We start from the raw sequence: 17,991 nt of genomic DNA on the forward strand, positions 1-17,991 counted from the left end.
AAAAAGTCTTAAATTGTCTTAAATTCAAATTCGATGGGCCTTAAATATTTTCAGTCACATTACCGTGGAAATTTCTCCAACCTGACAGACCCAATGACTTTTTACGATCATTGGACAGACCGAAGAACTGCAATAATAAATAGCATTTATAATAATAATAATCATAATTAGCAGAGTTACAAAGGGCTTTATATGTCAATAATTAAAACAGAGTCATAAAAACAACAACTTTTAAAAGGAACTGATAAGAACACTTTAGTGTATAAAAACTGAGGAAATAAAAGACGGTTTAAATTAACTTAAAACTCAAGTAAAATCAGGAAAGGCTCTCTGATGAAAGTTTGCTTTAAGAAGTGACTTTAAAGAGATCACTGACTCGGCGGACCTGATTTTCTCAGGTACTCTGTTCCAGAGCCTCAGGGCTGGGACAGCAAACGCTCTGTCCTCATGTCAGCCATGAGATTTTGTTTCCTTTTTACATTAAACTCACCCAATTGTTGTCATTTTTCCTAACTGCTCATTTTGAACTGACATTAGTTTTAAGACAACAGCAGATGAAGTGCTCATGTGGGTTGCAGTATCATGGTATCCAGGAAGGTGCTCTTTGGTCAGGAAGTGTAGAACATCTTGAAAAAAACAAAATCCAAGGCAACTCTTCTCTGGTGCAAAAGTTAAAAGGCCTTTATTAAATGGCTAGTTCATGATGAACATTAAAATCACCAACATGTTTCGGCCATGCTCACTGGCCTTCATCAGGGCGATCAGCCATTTAATAAAGGCCTTTTAACTTTTGCACCAGAGAAGAGTTGACTTGGATTTTGTTTTTTTCAAGATGACATTAGTTTTACTTGGAAAGAGTACTTACACATATCACACACACACACACACACACACACACACACACACACACACACATATTTTCACGTAAGGTGGTATTACAAAGGTCTTAAAAGTCTTTAACTTGGTAATATCTGTAGACACCCTGAGGCTATGGAGTTAGTTTCATTTTGGAAAAAAAAAGTCAATAACTTTACATGAGTGTTAAAAAAAGTTATGGTTGAACTCACAGTCAAAATGTAGACTTACATGAAGTTAACCTCCTGAGACCCGAGCCTTTGTTTAGTATGCATTTTCCTAGCTATTTGGGATCAGTAGGACCCAATAAGTATAAATGAAAAAAACACATTGTCAACATTGTCAACAATAATTAAGTCCCAGTGTCTTCAGATGAGTAATTCCTAATTACTGTAACAGTGTCATAGCTTACTGTTGCTAAAATTGGTCAAATTTGTTGCCGTATCAAACTACCAACATTATTAATCATAAATAAACAAGTTTCAACCATAACATGTGATCAGGTTTTGGACCTTGTCCACTTTCGTGTTGGCGTCGGCTGCAGACTGACTTGGCAGAGATGGCTGCCATCTTGTTTTTACATGGATTAGTGTGTTGTGCTCTTAGATGGAACAAAATGATGTCCATGAATGAGGACAACAGGTCTAAGTTAATTAAAATGAAGTATAAGGTCAAGTTAACGCAAAATTTTATTTATTCATTGTTTATTTGATAGTGACAGATACATTAACATAGAGAAGTGCATAGCAATTATCCAATGCAATGTACCACAGCATTTGTAGCTACTGCTAATTTCCAATGCCCGTCCCTAAATGTGATGTCCACATATGAGGACACAGGGTCACAGGAGGGTAATGCAGTAAACATCAGATCAGTGACTTCACACTGGGTCTAATTCAATTAGGAAATGTCTTCATCTTGTTCTGTCTACTTTTTGTTCATTTGTAACAAGGTAGGAACTATTAACAAAACTGTCCCAACCGCCCCAGAGTAATGTCCCTATTGTCCCCTGGGTAACTGTCCCTGGGAAAGCAGACACACTGGACTCCTGTGCTGGCCACCAACAAATATTCAGACAGCTAACACGAGCACCAACTAATAGGCCAGGAAATTAGCTTCCAACAATATGTATTTTTATATGAATAAAAACAGTATAGTACATGATAAAATCCAACGAGCCAATAATATCACTTACATGCTGTAGATTTTAAAACTGTGAAAACAATGTGAAGAACAGTCAGAGGGTCTCCACAAAGTGACGAGGGTGTGGCTGAGTATGAACAAGGTGAATATCAGAAGCAAAGTTGCTTTCTGTCTTGATAAAAAAGCTCTGTCCGCACTGTCCTCCCCGTCCCCACAGACACTCTCTCCTACATAATCAAATGAATTTCCTTGCATGATGTCACAGTGTGTCCCTCTGTCACTCTCTCTGGAACACTTAAATAGAACAAAGCCATTGTTAGTGTTATCAGTGACACCTGTGCTTTCTTTTCCTATGACAAGTCAAAACATCTGCTGTGAGAAAGGCCTGTAATGCCGTACAAAGGCAAAAGACTTTCACTTGATCTTGGTTAAAAATACCTGTTTGTCATTTTTGGAACATTACATACCAGTCCTGTCATATGGACAAATATTATGTGTGTGTCTTGTGTCATTTTTTGTACTGGGTAGTGTTTCCCCCTGACTACAAAAAGTTCTGGAGAAACCAGAGCAAAATCCTGTAACTTCAGAAAATGTTTGATTCCGTTTTCACTGTGTCAGTTTTATTTATATGTGTAGCTGCGACACAGAGTGTCATTTGTTGTCTTATTTTAGCGGTGACATCACTGTCTCCTGTGGTGTTTAACAGAAAATCCAACAGCAAAGTTCTCGATGCAAAGTGCTGCACAAAGAAGACAAAGACTGATTGATTTTAAAGATTGTTTAATTAATTAATGTTGTGTCTACCCATGCCTGAAGTTAGTCTTTTTGGGGTTGCAACTTACAATTGTGAGGGTTAGGAAAAATAATGTTTTGGTTTTAATTCAGTACAAATATTAGTTCACCTAATTTGATCCTAATGATGTAAGTTGGCAATGTACCATCGAAAGACAATCAGAAGCCTGACAAATTTATTGATTTCTTCTTATTCATATTAGTTCTGATGAGTAACTAGATGCTATTGAGGCCACAATTATTACCTATCAGTATATTGCTTATTGCTATCAACAACGAAGTGACAGATGAAATGCAAGTTAATGCATTTTGCCATGGCATGACCTGTTATTTCACAGACACTGCATAGGCAGATTACCTTAAATTTCAAATAAGGGTCAAAGGCCAAGTCTGTACTCCAGAGTTTTTGTAGATACATAACTTAAAAAACAAACAAACAAACAAACAAACAAACAAAAAAAAAACAGAATTGCTGCATCTCCAATACAACTTCAATGTATTTTCTCTGATCCACACTGCTGAGGTAATGACTTTTTTGCTGGGTATTATAGAGAAGCTGAAGACTGAATATTTGATATTTCCTGTTTGATAAATGACTCAAACATTACATCTATTTTTATATTTGATTTAATGGGATGAAGTTTAATGACATTCTTTTAACTCAAGTCTCGCTTTGTTTTTTGATGTAATTTTGTGTAAATGTTTTTGAACAACAAATGTTGAAAAAGGAAAGTGAAATAACTGTAATAATTAGTCATGTGACCCATGTATATTTCGCACACCTGAGTGCTCATGTGATTCTGTTGAGCAAACCTTTAGAAGTCACGGGCAGAACGCGTTATTCGCTCTTAATAAAATCAATAATTTCAGTGTGGAGTGGTTTTATGTTGATTTTAATTTATTTTCTGTTGACTGATCAATCATTTCAGCACTACTATATATGTATGTAAAACACAGTGAGATTACTTGTGCATGTTTTAGTAGCAAAGATGCAAATTGTCAATGTAAAATGACAAAATATTACCAGGTATGGAGAAAAGCTACATTACGCACCTTAACATTCAGCAGTTTTATTGCATAGAGTGTGAAAATGAAAATCAGTTGCAGAAACATTTTTTTATCCAGTCGCTTTAATTACAGTGCTTTTTTCCTCACAAATCAAAAGCTTTACATAGAAAACAGACAAACCTAAGTAAGAGATTAACATGGTGTTCAAATATTTAGGCTTTTAGAAATCAAAAACAAATGTTTCATGCACGCTCAAGACATGTTCAGAGCAGTAAAGAAACACCCACACCTTTTAGAAAAGAAACTCGAAAATAAAAAGGCAACATGTGTCTTGGATAAGAAGGCATGTGTATGGCTTCCTGTTTAACCCAAGCACAATGTGCTGCAAAGGAAGAGATACTGGCACTACGTTAATATGTAGCTGAAACTGATTTTGTATTGCCATGAGAACACCGTTTCCCAGATTTCATAATTGAATAAAAAGGCATGATTTGCCAGAGTCTTGAGTGACAATAGGGCCACTGTAGTGTCCAACTCCTTTTGTTACAATCACGTAACACAGTACACACAACGGGTTACATACAGGGCTGTTGAAGTAAGTACTCAGTAGGGAAATCGTTCCTGTGCGACCTAATGATGTAAACACCCAGTAAATATGCACGTCCTTAAAGACCAACAGACCACATCATGCAGTTTTGCTAACAAGGATATTGCAAAGGCAGCACATGATAAACCTGAGACTCAGAAATACAAAAACCCGATGCTGACTCAACAGACTGCCTTTCAAACAACCATGAAGCAGGTAGATGTGAGATCGTTGCAGCATTTCTCAATTCAAGCCTATGTACCATATAACAAAGGCTGGTAAGTGATCACAGACAGGAAACTTGGACAAAGTGATGTCAGTACAGAGTACAAATAGTCAATGCCAGTGTTCACTAAAAAAAAAAAAAGGGGGGGGGGGGGGTACATACAGTCACTGGTTACAGTAACTATAGTAGCTGCGAGTAGTCTATCGGTGTTTAATTCAGATTTTTGAAAATTAAAAGCCCCTCATGGGTCCCTCCCTACAGTACATGTGACCAGATAATAACAAGTCATCAGATTGCATTGAGGTCCTGGGCAAACATGCTGGTAAATTCTTATTCCTTGCCTTCCTTTTCTCATTCAATGCACACATGGCTGCCCAACAGCCAGAAAGAGAAATAACCGTGGTAGGATCTGAAAGAGTGCAATAAAGCTGCCCCATTACCAAATATATTTACAGTTACATAAAATAAAATAATAAAACCCGACAGCTTTACAAGAATAGATCACCCCCATCACTGACCTGCATATTTGTAATAACAACAGTTGAGGTGAGGGCAGCTTCCAGTACTTTTTTTGGAGGGGGTAACTCAGTTTTGAAACACCGTAAGAGTAGAGAGCAAAGTCAGAGATCGGGTGGAGTAGATTAGTTGTAGATAGCAGGTGATGATTAATGGTTCTTGAGCTGACTAGACAACCAATCCAGTCCTTCATAGAGGCCATGCCCTGAGGTGGCACAGGCTGCCTGGATGTACCAGTTTCTGTTACGTAGGTTGTGAAGACCCAACTTGTCTGTGAGTTCGGCTGCATTCATAGCGTTCGGAAGGTCCTACAAACAAACAGCGAAAAAACATTAGGTGCCAACCCCATGACTACAACAGGAAAAACCTGTAGGAAACTTGTTGTGTTAACCACCTGACTGTACCAAAGACTTTCACAAGTTTGACTTACTTGTTTGTTGGCAAACACTAATAGCACGGCATCACGCAGCTCGTCCTCTGCCAACATTCTTGAGAGCTCGTCATGGGCCTCCTGACATCGCTCTCTGTCGTTGCTGTCAACTACAAAGATGAGACCTGGAACAAGAGCAAATGGGGAACAATGATGATGAGAGTGTGAGTGATGTGTCCTGTGTTTTGAAAATAAAAACAGTGGAAACTGAGTGAATATATAACAAAAAAACTCTACAGAGTGACAGGTTAAAATCTATTATGCTCATTATGCTTGGACGTTCATATTAAACATATGGAAAGTTTCAAATGATGAGGTATGTAGAATAATCCATGTGAGCAAACACCTCAGGCTTCAGACCGTTCTGAACACTCTATTTCAAACCATTTTTCCTGCTGTGGCTACAAGATGATGCCAGCTTGTGACAGATATCTTTATATGGTCATCTGCTCCACGCAAACTACTGCAAGTGATTACATAGCATACACTGCTACATGTAGCTACATGCTAATGTCAGGGAAACGTAATTTCGGATGCCAATTTGGTTAATTTCTCCCCCTTTTTCAGATCATATTCCAGCCGTACGGATTTTGGTTTAGAAGCTCTTATAAGGGGATTTTTCGTTGTAGAAAGCACAGCCATACTATGTTACAGTGTTTGGCTTGCTGCAATGCAGTGCAGAGACACAAAATACAAAAGACCCCAAAACGCTGACCAGTCAGAACAGACTGGGCTTTTTCAGGAGGGGAGCTTTAAGACGCAGGTGCTAAAAAAGAGCATCTTAGACTGAGGGTGAAAACAAGTGTTGCAGCAAGGACAGTATGAGGAAAATAGAGTGTTTATTTTAGCATTAAATCATGTCAACGTGTTTAACAGAAACCCCGAAATACAAGTATGAAGCTGAAAATGAGCAAACTAGGTCCCCTTTAAAGCAATTAAATGTCAGGTACTCAAGTTGTGACATAACTAAACTTACCCTGTGTGTTCTGGAAGTAATGACGCCACAGCGGTCGAATTTTGTCTTGACCACCGACATCCCATACTGTGAAACTGATGCTCTTGTACTCTACTGTCTCAACATTAAAACCTAAAAAAATAACAACACATAATTACATTAAAAACAATCTTTACGTTTTCATATAACAGTATTAAGGGCACACAACACGTTAACATCATTATCTCAAAAAGTCTGACTAACCTATTGTGGGAATGGTAGTCACAATCTCTCCAAGTTTCAGCTTGTACAAAATGGTAGTCTTTCCAGCAGCATCCAGGCCCACCATGAGGATCCTCATCTCCTTCTTCCCAAACATACTGAAGAGTGACTGAATCATATTCCCCATTGTGGCTGGTGACGGGAACCTACTTTGGCGAAACTAAAAAAATAAAAAAATCTGAGGAGAAACAACAAATCAATGGTTGAAATAACAACAAGTATGGAAAACAATAGCTAATAATCAAACGTGATATGGTATAGAGCTGAAATGATTTGCCAATCAATCAATTTATCACTGGATCGAAAATTAATCAACAACCACTTTGATGGGTGATAAATTGGTTGAGTAATTTTAAAGGAAAATGCCTGACGTAACCTCCAGCTTCACAAATGTGTGGAATGACTGCTTACATTTGTGTTGAGGCGTTTATCTGTATCACTTAGGTCGCATAAAACAAGCTATTTGAAGACACCCTTTTAGCTTGACTTTGTCTTTACATTTCATAGATGAAATTAACAACGATCAACAGATGTGTCGTAATTGATATATTCATGAAATATCTGGGTCCACAGACGTCAAGCGAGTAAATGCTCGGACACTTTGCTCAATTTCTACAGACAAGAATTACATCAAATCATGCTGGCTCCTCTATTTCACTTACAAACTAGGCTAAATGAAAATGAACCAAATGGGACCGTATAGGACATTTAACATCTGCCAATCCTATAAAGAAACACCGACACGTTCAGCCAATCTAAGACACCGGAAATGAGATGTCTCCTAGCTCAATCTGGCGTTGGTTTCTCATATATATTTTATATATTTATTTATTTATTTATTTATTTTTACAAAATAACACGTCCCGGCTATCCGACATGGGAAATGTAACGGAAATTTGAGAAGGATCACGAAAATACATGTTTTTGACCAGATCAGGGTGAAACTAACGTCACGCAGGGATGAGGTCATAAATGTGGTTAGCCGTTAGCCGTTAGCCTTTAGCCGTCGTCCTGTGACGGTAAGTATATTTCTTCACAGGTTTGGCTGTAATGTTAGAACCATTTTCGCAATGAAAACCCAAAGCGGCTCACTGGAGTATTTTGACATTAAGCTTGGCAAGATGCGATGTTGAAAACTTGTCCATCTAACCTGAGTAAACAAACAACAAAGTTAGCTTGCTAGCTTGCGATGCTAACTGTCGTCCGACCGGTTCGAATTTTCGACAATGTTTTAAGAAACCACCTCCTAACACATTAAGATTATTATTTCCCCTGTTCATACCAACGCAGTACAGATGACTATGCGGACATGAATTAGAAAATAGAGAAATAACGGGCTGATTCAGATAAGTCGGCTAAGTTAGCATAGTCGGTGAAGTTAGCTGTTAGCAGCCAGTCACAGTTTTTCTCTCGGCCGGCCGGAATATCGTCACCGCGGGCACAAAGACAGTTCTGCTTGAAAATGTTTGACTTAATGTACGATTACATAGAGCGAAAACAACATTAAACTGGCTCATTAATGTCACTATATCACACTTACACGGTTGATATGCCTCCTTCCTTCTTCAAGGCGTTTCCGTCCTCAGGAAAATGGCGAGAATTTGACACGTCAGAGTTTCCGTTCCGGCTTAACTTCCGTGATCGTCAGGATGAGAGGTGTCGCCCCCTGTGGCCGAGGGGAGAATTACACCCACAGCTGATACTAAAATAACAATGTTTAATAAGTCGGTTGATTGGCGTACTTTAACTCAACTATTCAGCGTTTATAAACAGAATATTAACACAAACTAAGCTGTCTGAAACACACACACATAGTGTATTTACAGGCCTACACAGGGGGCCAGTTTGGTGTTTATTGACGTCGCTATTTGTCAACAATGAAAATATAATTTCTCCGTATTAAGAGTTAATGCATTTAATAAAACAGTATAAATTATACTCAAATAAATACGTTATAAATAAGTATTTATTGTTTATACACATGTACAAATCATTCACAGGTATATTTAAAACTGTATATTAATGTGTTCTGAGGTATTGAAAGCATGGTGAGCTTGAAGGTTAATTCTTGACCTTGACAATAATGGTTTCATAAAAAAAAGATGTATATGAGAAAATAAAACAAGTTGTAGATTTATCCCAGAGATTTCAGCTGCATGAAATGGCTCTCGTGTTCACTCACTTGTCATAGAGAGAAAATAAGTATTAATAAAGAATAGATATTAAATTGAATAATAAATATACATATTTAATGTATAAAATTAGAATTTTGTTGTATCTGATTATACATCACGTTAAAGTAAAGTTGTTTTGCTTACTATTACTATATGTTGTGTTACAAGCTATCTTTTTTATGCTGCTTATCAATGTTAAATTGGGGGATTTAAGTAAGATGTTTCTCATAAAGGGTTAAGTATAATGTTATTGAACTTTTTTTTTGACAAACATTATATTGTATTGTGAACAATGTATTTGTATTGCCCAAAGAGCAACCTGGTGATGACCTGCAGTCTTAATTTATTTTCTATTAAGTTTTTTGTTCTCAAACTCAACTACTTCCACTGTCTTTTGATCTACGAGCAGGTCATTAAGGAAAAGTCGAACCATGTTATTGTTGCGCCAGTTGAATTTTAACCAAGCAGGGTCAACTATGCCTGCTACCCCCAGCAGAGGGGGCAGCAGGAGGGTAGAAGGGCAGGAGCGAGCAGCAGGAGGGGAGAAGGGTCTATAGTTGGTGATGGACCACACAGTGAAGGCTCATAACGCTGTCTCACTCTGCAACCATAATTTGTGGTTTTGCCCTGCCAAATGCCTGAGAGATCGCTCTCAGCATATTTTTACAGCGACTGCTGTCTTCTGTGTGTGTGTGTGTGTGTGTGTGTGTGTGTGTGGAAGGTGTTTCTGAAGTAGCAGTTGTTTAGATTCTTGTAGATTCTCATGGTTGACTTAGTGTCACAATTAGGCATATAGATGTTTCCTGAACAAAACCCTCAGTAACTATAAAACATCCTCTCTTTATCTTCCTTTCTGATATTGCAGATATTGTTTGAACCTGGAGAACTTATGCTACAAATTGTTTATATTTTAGACAACATATAGCTATGTGCCTCTCTAAGGAAAGAAAATGTCATGAACCAAAGGTTTCATAAAGTGTCAGGTGAAAACACAAACTCTGACACATGCCAGTTTTTTGGCAAGTGTCAGAGTTTGACTTCAACATATTATGTGCTTTTCTTTGAGGAAATTCTGCAACCCATGGGTTCATCCAACCCTTTCAAAATCAACCCCAAAACACAGTGTAGTAGTAAATCTTAAGACGAGGCAGCTTCTCAGTTCTAGAAGAGGTTGCATAACAGTGGTATCTACATATATACTGTAGGTGGTGTCTCCATTTGTGTTTACAATGTCATATTTAGTGAAGTACAACACTGACAGGTTTGGAAGCTTTGCACTGCCCACAGTACTATAATATGATAATCTAAACAACTACATTTTCTAAAATATTGATATCTATTGCAACGCCAAGATGCTCTTATCATCTTAAAAACATGGTGAGCAAAACCTGTTATTTACCTGTGAGCTATTTCCCTTTAAGGTTGTAACAGTAGCCAGCAGCTGGACCAATATGAACCATCATTAAATAACAACAAAAATAAATAAAGATAAACAGCACTAAACAAGGCAGGCTTCAACTCTGCACTGTTCTGTAATACAATGCAAAACACAATACAGTCAACAAAATGGGCTTCAGAAGAAAAGAAAACAAATACTTTAAAAAGTAAATTGTAGCTATAAAATGTTCTTTGATTTGGTGCTCCTCTGTACAGCTGGGAATAATGTCAAACCCCCCATTCACAGGTTCAGGTGTTGAGGTGTGACAGCAGACATCAGGGCAAACACGTGCAATGAAACTGTCAAAATGATATTTTATATGTCTTGTTTTTTCTTGCTGTAGCCAAATCACATATGTGCACTCTGAGATAGTCCCTTTGCTGAAATATCATACCTGCAGGCTGAAAACCACCAAAACATTTTGAATTCAAATGAGATATATGAGGCAGAAATAATGCTCAAAGATCATCTGGATAATCTCAGGGTTTAAGAATGCATTCAGTAGCAGCTGAGGATTTTAATGAAACATCTAAAAAGCAGACTTTATTGGGATGACATGATCATAATATGCATTCATAACATACCATGTGGTGAGCCGAAGGTACAGTAAAGATCCTTGGGGTAATGCTAAATCCACCTTCCCATTCTCCACAGGCAAACACAGCGGTAATATCCATTTGAAGGGCTCTCCTCCTTCCTCCTTTCTCCTTTTCGGCTTCATATCTCACTAGTTACTGACAGTTGTGATGTGTGGACAGAGGACTAGAAATAGGACAGTAGGGGGTGTATAAATCACCCCCTCAAAGCACACACACAAACACACAAACAAATTCTGATGCCTCGCTTGTGTAAATGCTTTAACTTTCTTCCACACATGCACACGTGCACTCTCTCTGTCTGTTTCAAATCCCTTCTTTATTTGTGTCCAATGTGTCCCCAGAACAGCTACCTGGCTACAAAGGGCTCTGGATTTTTTTCAAAGGGGCAACATTTACACCGGGTATGAAAAATGAGATATGCTTTTGGTACATTTCTGGGCATTGTATTTGGACCACATTATCACCTGAGAGGCATTGTCCAAGCCGCTTAGTCAGTCAAGCCCAAGTCAAGGTGCATTTATGGCTGATGAGGCAGAGAGTGAGGCTTGCCTGCAGTTTGTGAATGGAAAAGGGCTGCCAAGGAGCCAAACAGGCTTTTCAGTAGGAAGTGGGTAAGAATCTCAGTAGGGGCCTTACTCCCCTCTGACACGAGGCCTTGCAAGGATAAAAACGCTCAGTAAGGGGCTTGGGAACGCTGATCTGGTGTGTGTGTGTGTGTGTGTGTGTCAGAGAATTTGTGTGTGAGACGTGTTATCTGCAGTTTCGTGAGCCTTCACATTCTTAAATATACATTTTTTTGAAGATCTTATTTTGGATTTGGAGTTTGTGTGTGGTGTGTGGGGTTTCATTAATCATAATAATCATGATAATAGAAGCACATTATGAAATGGCCCACGGGCAACCAATATACTGCTGTGTGAACCGTACAAAGGGGCTAGTTTGGGCTAAGCAGTGCTGGAACTCGGATGGACAGGCATGGGATGCCTCCCTCTGCGTCTCATGTACTGGATTATAGGTCGGGCAAAATCCCAAAGGAGGTGTGAAGCAGGAAACAAACCAAACATTATTACAACGACCAGCATCGTTGCCATGAGAGGATCCATGCTGGCTTCATCCATTGGCAGCAAGCGCCACTGGGCACCCTACCCCACGCCTCTCACAGTAGGGGGCGCTACAGAGAGAGACAGGCTGGGGCAAAAGGATAAATGTGCACCAGTGTAGGCTGCCAATCACCTTTGTATGGTGATTGTCGGCAGCCTGAAAAGGTCGTTAAGGGGATTTACATAACATTTTGCACTCCGCCCCAGGTACATGCGGAAATATTTGATTCCATATTGAGTCATTACCGCATGAAGATTGTTCTCATGTATTCTGACAGCACAGTTTTTGGAAACAAAGGCAGTGAGGTGATCTAGCTGAATAGCAATGAAGAGTATGAAATGCATATCAAAATATACAGTCAGACAACAAACTCAAAATTAAAGAACATTTGTAAGCCAAGCCATTGTGTTCCATTTTTGCATCAATCAAAAATTTCCCAGAACCTACTTGTGCAAATTTCTTCATCCTTGATGCCAAAAAATGTATTCTTTAAACGTGTTTGGATTTTAATTTAGGACAATTGTGCTACTGTATCTTTGTTTTCAGTTACCCCATAACCCTTTCACTCTTCCAATGACAACTGGTCCAGAATATGAGGGAGCCTTTGGTGTTGATGGGAGATGTCCTGGGACACCCGTGACAGATGGTTGAGACAAGCTCTTCAAGGACGCACTTCCTCAGAAAGGACACGGGGGCCTCTGGCGTGAGACGAGGGTGTAATAAGAATGGGAATTGCTGGCTTGCAGGAAGTGGGCATACTGGCGAGGTGTTAGGGTACACGTAGAACGCGACGTCCATGCCAGGGAACTGGATTTCCTTGTAAAGGATGACTTGGCTGGACGTGAGATGCATGGTCCATTTCTTCAAATTCTCAGCACCCTTCAAATGACCTACATTTAACAGGACACTTTGCCACCTTCTATGAACTCAAAGGACGTTTTGACTGGTGTAATATCTGAGGCTACATCTGCTGCTCTCTCTTTGAAACTTGCTTCAAGCATCCACATGGGCTATGACGAGCCATTGCAAGATGAAACAACAGTGAGGATAAAGGTATTTCTTTGAAAGACTTTTTTGTTTCCCTCAGTGGGTTGGTTTGAAGTTGATTCATGTTTGCTATGTATACAGGTTTTTAAGGGTTGTCCCACCCCTGTTCCCTGTTTTAAATCCAGCTATATCCCATTGGAAGAGGCATCAAAGATTAAAGTGTGAACCTGTTGCACCTTGGGGTAGATAATTGGTTGGAATGCACAGCATGTCGAAGCAGGGCCTAGAGGACCAACCAGCACCAACCAAAACCTGTGGCATCGAAACCAACCAGGTAGGTGTCCAGATTGGGCATATGGGATTTTTCACCTGTCATGTTGTTGCCAAATGATTTGTAACATGGTCTCATCTTATTTCTCCAACATTCAGGCATCTGTGCCATTGACAGGTTGATTATAAGTGGCCCTTGGGGCCCTTTAGAGAGGCCTCATGGTAACAGGTCTAACAAGCTCCCAAGGTGGTCCAGGTAAGGTGTTTTTTATTGCTACTGACAACTGATCTCTTTTGGTTATGTAAGCCCCTCACAGATAATCCTTACGTGATTGAATAATGAATTTCAAGGCATTTAGAACATTGCATACAAGTGTGTGCGCCGCAGGCCAAAAAACATAATGATAATTTTGATAACTGATAATTCCACCTTAATCCCATGATGTTTGGTTTGCTCAAAACATTATAATATAGATATTTATCATCTAAGCTGTGTTATCAACCTATCATTTTGCTGGTCATTGTTTTGATAGGAAGGGCTTCTTTGTGTGTGTGTATTTGGTGTGTGTGTTGCTAGACGGCGCACCTGTCTGCCTCGAGGCCGGGAAGGCTACAGCCTCTCATTTCTGGCTGGAGCTCGTGTGGTAATGCATTAGAGGGCTTGCCATTGTACTTTATTGAAGGCCTCTGACAAGCTATTTGACACCTTGACGGGGTCAGAGGTGTCAGTCTGCTCAGACTGACAGGGAGGTGGACACATGACGGCACAGGTGAATTAGGTTGCTACCCAACTCAGCTGTAGGTTGTAGCCCTGGGGACTTATACTCCGCAAGTAAAGCCCCGATGTAGTCATGTTTGATACAAGAGAAATGTAGATCACTTTCATGTGTATAAACCATATAAACATAAAGGGACAGTTCCCTAAATAAACAATATAGTTTTCTCCCTGTGGCGCTATTTATCAATCTAGGTTGTTTTGGCATGAGTTGCCAAGTGTTTGAAACACAAAACAGCAATGTCTTTTTCCAGATATCATGGCCAGGTTGACAAGTTTAATATAGGAACTATTTACTTTCTACCGAACTACACCCACCAATCATATCACAACACAGACGGAAGCGTGCATCTACTATTAGCTCACTTACCACCACTGACCTGGCTAGTGTTACAGCTCAGTTTAGGAGGACACCATTAACGCCACGAGGCTCTCGAGTAGATGCGCACCTCCATTCATGCGGTGATATGGTTAGGGGATATTGTTCGGTAGGAAACAAAAGGTTCCTACATGAAACTACTCACAACAAAGTCTGTGGATTATCTTGAGTAACCAGGTCATGATTTCTGGAAGGCGACACTGCTGTTGAGTTGTTGTCTATATGTACTTTTATCACCACAAGCCGAGTGCCATCTAGATCCATTGTATTTGAGAGAGGGCAGACATCTCTATTGCTGATATCTCCAACACTTGGCAACTCATCAAAATAATCTAGACTCATAAATAGCACTACAGGTAAAGGGAAAAATATGTAATTTTGATTTTGGGGTGAACTGTCCCTCTAACTTACCTTTGCATTCTCTAGTTTTCCCACTTTCTGATATTGTCCTCATCTTTGTGTGTGGTTTCTACTGAAGGCACAAAAAACCCTCTGTAGAGCTATAAGATTTAAGATCAATACCATTTTGGGCATGTCCACATCACATACGGAAACGTACATGCGGGAAAAAAACTGAAAATGGTTAAAATCCAAATAAAGGGATAATGAGCACATTATGTTTCATAATTTGAAAATATTGTGGGTACACTTACATGTAAAGATGTTCAGAGCTATGGGTCTGTAAGGACCACAAAATGGCAAACAATTTAGCTGAAACTGCACAGGATAGAAATAATGGCACAATGAATTCTAAAGTCTCAAATCCTTGTTAAGACCCTCCACCTTTCAAACTAAACTGGATCACACCAAGAATCTCCTATCCCTTTATCCTGTTTAGATCCTCTAATCCCTCAGCCATTTTCCATTCTTTCTCTTTTTCTCATTTCAAATGGCAACTGTTTGGTTGTCCGGCACTGGAACGTTGAGAATTTGTCCTCTCAGTGAAAGGAAAGTAACTATATTGAAGAAAGGAAGAACAGCTTGACAGAGCCAAGAATGCTACGGATCTCTTTAAGTCCCATAATGAGATGTTTTCTCTGCTCGGAGCTTGTATTGACATGGAGACTAATGATTTCCACAAAGTAATAGATTGAGAGAGTAATGCGCAGGGGTGGGAAAGACAACACGAAGTGATTTAAGTCGTAGAGTAGCCAAGATGCTCAGTGCCTCTCTTTGTATGGGATGTGAAGAGCCTTAATGACATCACTTCTCTGGAGCAAACACACGCAGAAGCAGTATTGCAGAGTCTGCATGTGCCTTCATATGGAGTGTGGGACAAATGAACCATACATTTCAAAAACACGTTTGTCAAGAAAGACCTTAAACAGTGATATTCACTCACATAGGTATGGATTTAGGGGGGGCACAGGGGACACATCCTCCTTACAATTTAGAACATGTGCATTTGTCCTCCCTTAAAAACATAAAAGTCGCAGAGGGCTTTTATTTTGACAAAATTAAAGACATTTACACTGCAATATGATGCAGAAAAGGTACAACTTGGTGCATAAAATTCACCAAAAAGCAGGAAATAAAGTGTTTGATTCTCAAGATGTTCTGAGGGTGGACCCCCAAATCCACCGTTTCATATTTGTCCCGACAGATGTTGAAAAGAAACCTTCACCCTTGTTCACTCAAGAATTACAAGACATTAAAAAAACTTTCCTGCGATCCGAGACCTTCCAATTAGGTACTAATGTTATCTATATTAACCCTTCGCCCCTTCCCTGACTTGGCTTTATTGAGGGAAGGACAAGGGGGTTGGGGTTGCCTCAATAAAAACAGCACTAAAAAGCAATTACAGTGCTGTGAAGAATGGGACTTGTCAGTAATTTGCTGTCTAAAACCGAGGAGATTGCAGGTCTGGGGCCGATTGGAATTCTGAGCCTGGAGTGCAGTGTGGGAAAAGCAGTGGGAAGGCAAGCACCACCCTTTGTGAGGTAATTACTGGAACTACCAGAGGCCAGCGCCAGTCCCTGCTAATGATAACCCCGTTCCTCTCCCCTGCTAGTCACCTTGTAATTGATACACCCAATCTCACTCACTCAGGACATGTCCACAATGATGTGGATGAATTTGGACATGCATCTTATTCACCCTCCTTCATTCTGACTTTCCATATGGGCTGATGTTTTTTGATCACCAAGATGAAACTTTTAAAAAAGTGGATGCATTTGAGAATAAAAACAGTCTATGGATACATAGATTGAGGAACCATTTATATCAACATACAGAGCGGGTCCTCTTTCATGGAATCTGTCCTGTTGTTTCTACAGTAGCCCAGAATGATCCACATAGGGCCATTTGTGTTTTCATGTTCATGCTTGGCACCAGGAAGAAGAGTCACATGGTTGCAATCTGCAACTTCACCACTAGATGCCTCTAAATCCAGCACAATAGCCCTTTAAAACCAAATTCTGCCAAATTTACATGAGTTGGTTGAGCTACTGTATGGAAAGATGCATGGAAACCAAATAGGAATAGAAAAGGAAAATGGAGGGTGTTTGTGAGTATTTATTGTTTTTTTTTTGTGTTGATTAATTTACATACAAGTTCGATTAATTGCAGTGTTGGTTGTAAGGACAAAGCTGTTTCACAAGTTTTATTTTTTCACCACTGACAGCCATGACATGTCTTTTCTGCAACAAACTAATTTGAAAAAATACTGATACGTTAATTGAGAGATGCCTGTTCCAATCCTGTTTTTAACAAAAGGTGAAATAATGATGCTTACATGATACCGGTAACAAAACGTTTTGATTTAATCTGGTTATTACGAATAATTAGAGAACATGTAACTGACTGACTGACTCAAAATGACAATCTGAAAATGACATTTATGATGTCAGTGTCATACCTACTGTATATGCTGACTAATGTTCTCAGAGAAGACCAAGGACGTTTTTCTGTTTGGTCTTGTTAATAAAAGATTAGCACAGTTAACCAGTTGACAATCATACATAATAATTTTGGGGAACTTAATTTGACTTCATTCATACTACAACACTAAACCTGTATTTTTTAATTGTATCCACTCTAAAAGCTTTAATGTACAGGTTGTTTTTTTTTTGCCAAACTTAGCGGGTGTATGCAGTTCTTTAACAGGGGGGAAACCAGCTGAAAATAGATGATAGACTTCTTGCCCGTTGCCAGTAGTCCAGAGCCGTGCAGGTGGCTATGCAGTAAACTAGTATGCCTTTCTGTATTTTTTCTGGTGTGTCACTTTCAACATGGAAAACAGTGTAAGTAAACATTAGAAAGCAGCCTGGAGACCAGTAGAAATTAGGGTGGTTGCTTCTTTTTAATATCTCTATTTTATTCAGTCCATCTTCCAAACTCGGTGCTGATTAATTTGGAACTATAATGAAGTCCTGCTTGGGCAATGATGAACGGATTGTAATGGCCTGTCATCGGATTGCTTCAGAAAAGGGGTGAAATTTAGTGTGTTTATCTGGGTGTCATACTTCCATCACTGTTGATTGGAGCTGATTATCTG

At 39.3% G+C, this 17,991-nt stretch overlaps 2 protein-coding genes across 3 annotated transcripts in view; both read right to left on the reverse strand.

Moving 5' to 3' along the window:
- The window catches only part of guk1a (guanylate kinase 1a), a 33,391-nt gene extending 22,400 nt beyond the window's left edge, over window positions 1–10,991 (reverse strand). Inside the window, exon 1 of the mRNA XM_078173414.1 lies at window positions 10,969–10,991. The gene's annotated coding sequence lies outside the window, so the exon portion shown is untranslated. The remainder of the gene's footprint in view (window positions 1–10,968) is intronic.
- On the reverse strand, window positions 3,845–8,399 carry arf1 (ADP-ribosylation factor 1). Of its 2 annotated transcripts, none has more exons than XM_033651086.2 (5): window positions 8,313–8,399; window positions 6,755–6,950; window positions 6,533–6,643; window positions 5,557–5,681; window positions 3,845–5,434 (listed from the first exon to the last, which is right to left on the reverse strand). In XM_033651086.2, exons 2-5 carry the CDS (start codon window positions 6,897–6,899, stop codon window positions 5,276–5,278), a joined length of 540 nt encoding a protein of 179 aa, XP_033506977.1. In that variant the 5' UTR covers window positions 6,900–6,950; window positions 8,313–8,399; the 3' UTR covers window positions 3,845–5,275. The 2 variants fall into 2 exon arrangements, with proteins under 2 accessions (XP_033506977.1, XP_033506978.1); XM_033651087.2 differs by having other exon boundaries at window positions 6,755–6,932; window positions 8,313–8,378.
- Window positions 10,992–17,991: the final 7,000 nt, after the last annotated feature.

This window comes from Epinephelus lanceolatus, chromosome 12, assembly GCF_041903045.1.
Source record: "Epinephelus lanceolatus isolate andai-2023 chromosome 12, ASM4190304v1, whole genome shotgun sequence".
Classification (NCBI taxonomy): Eukaryota; Metazoa; Chordata; class Actinopteri; order Perciformes; family Serranidae; genus Epinephelus; species Epinephelus lanceolatus.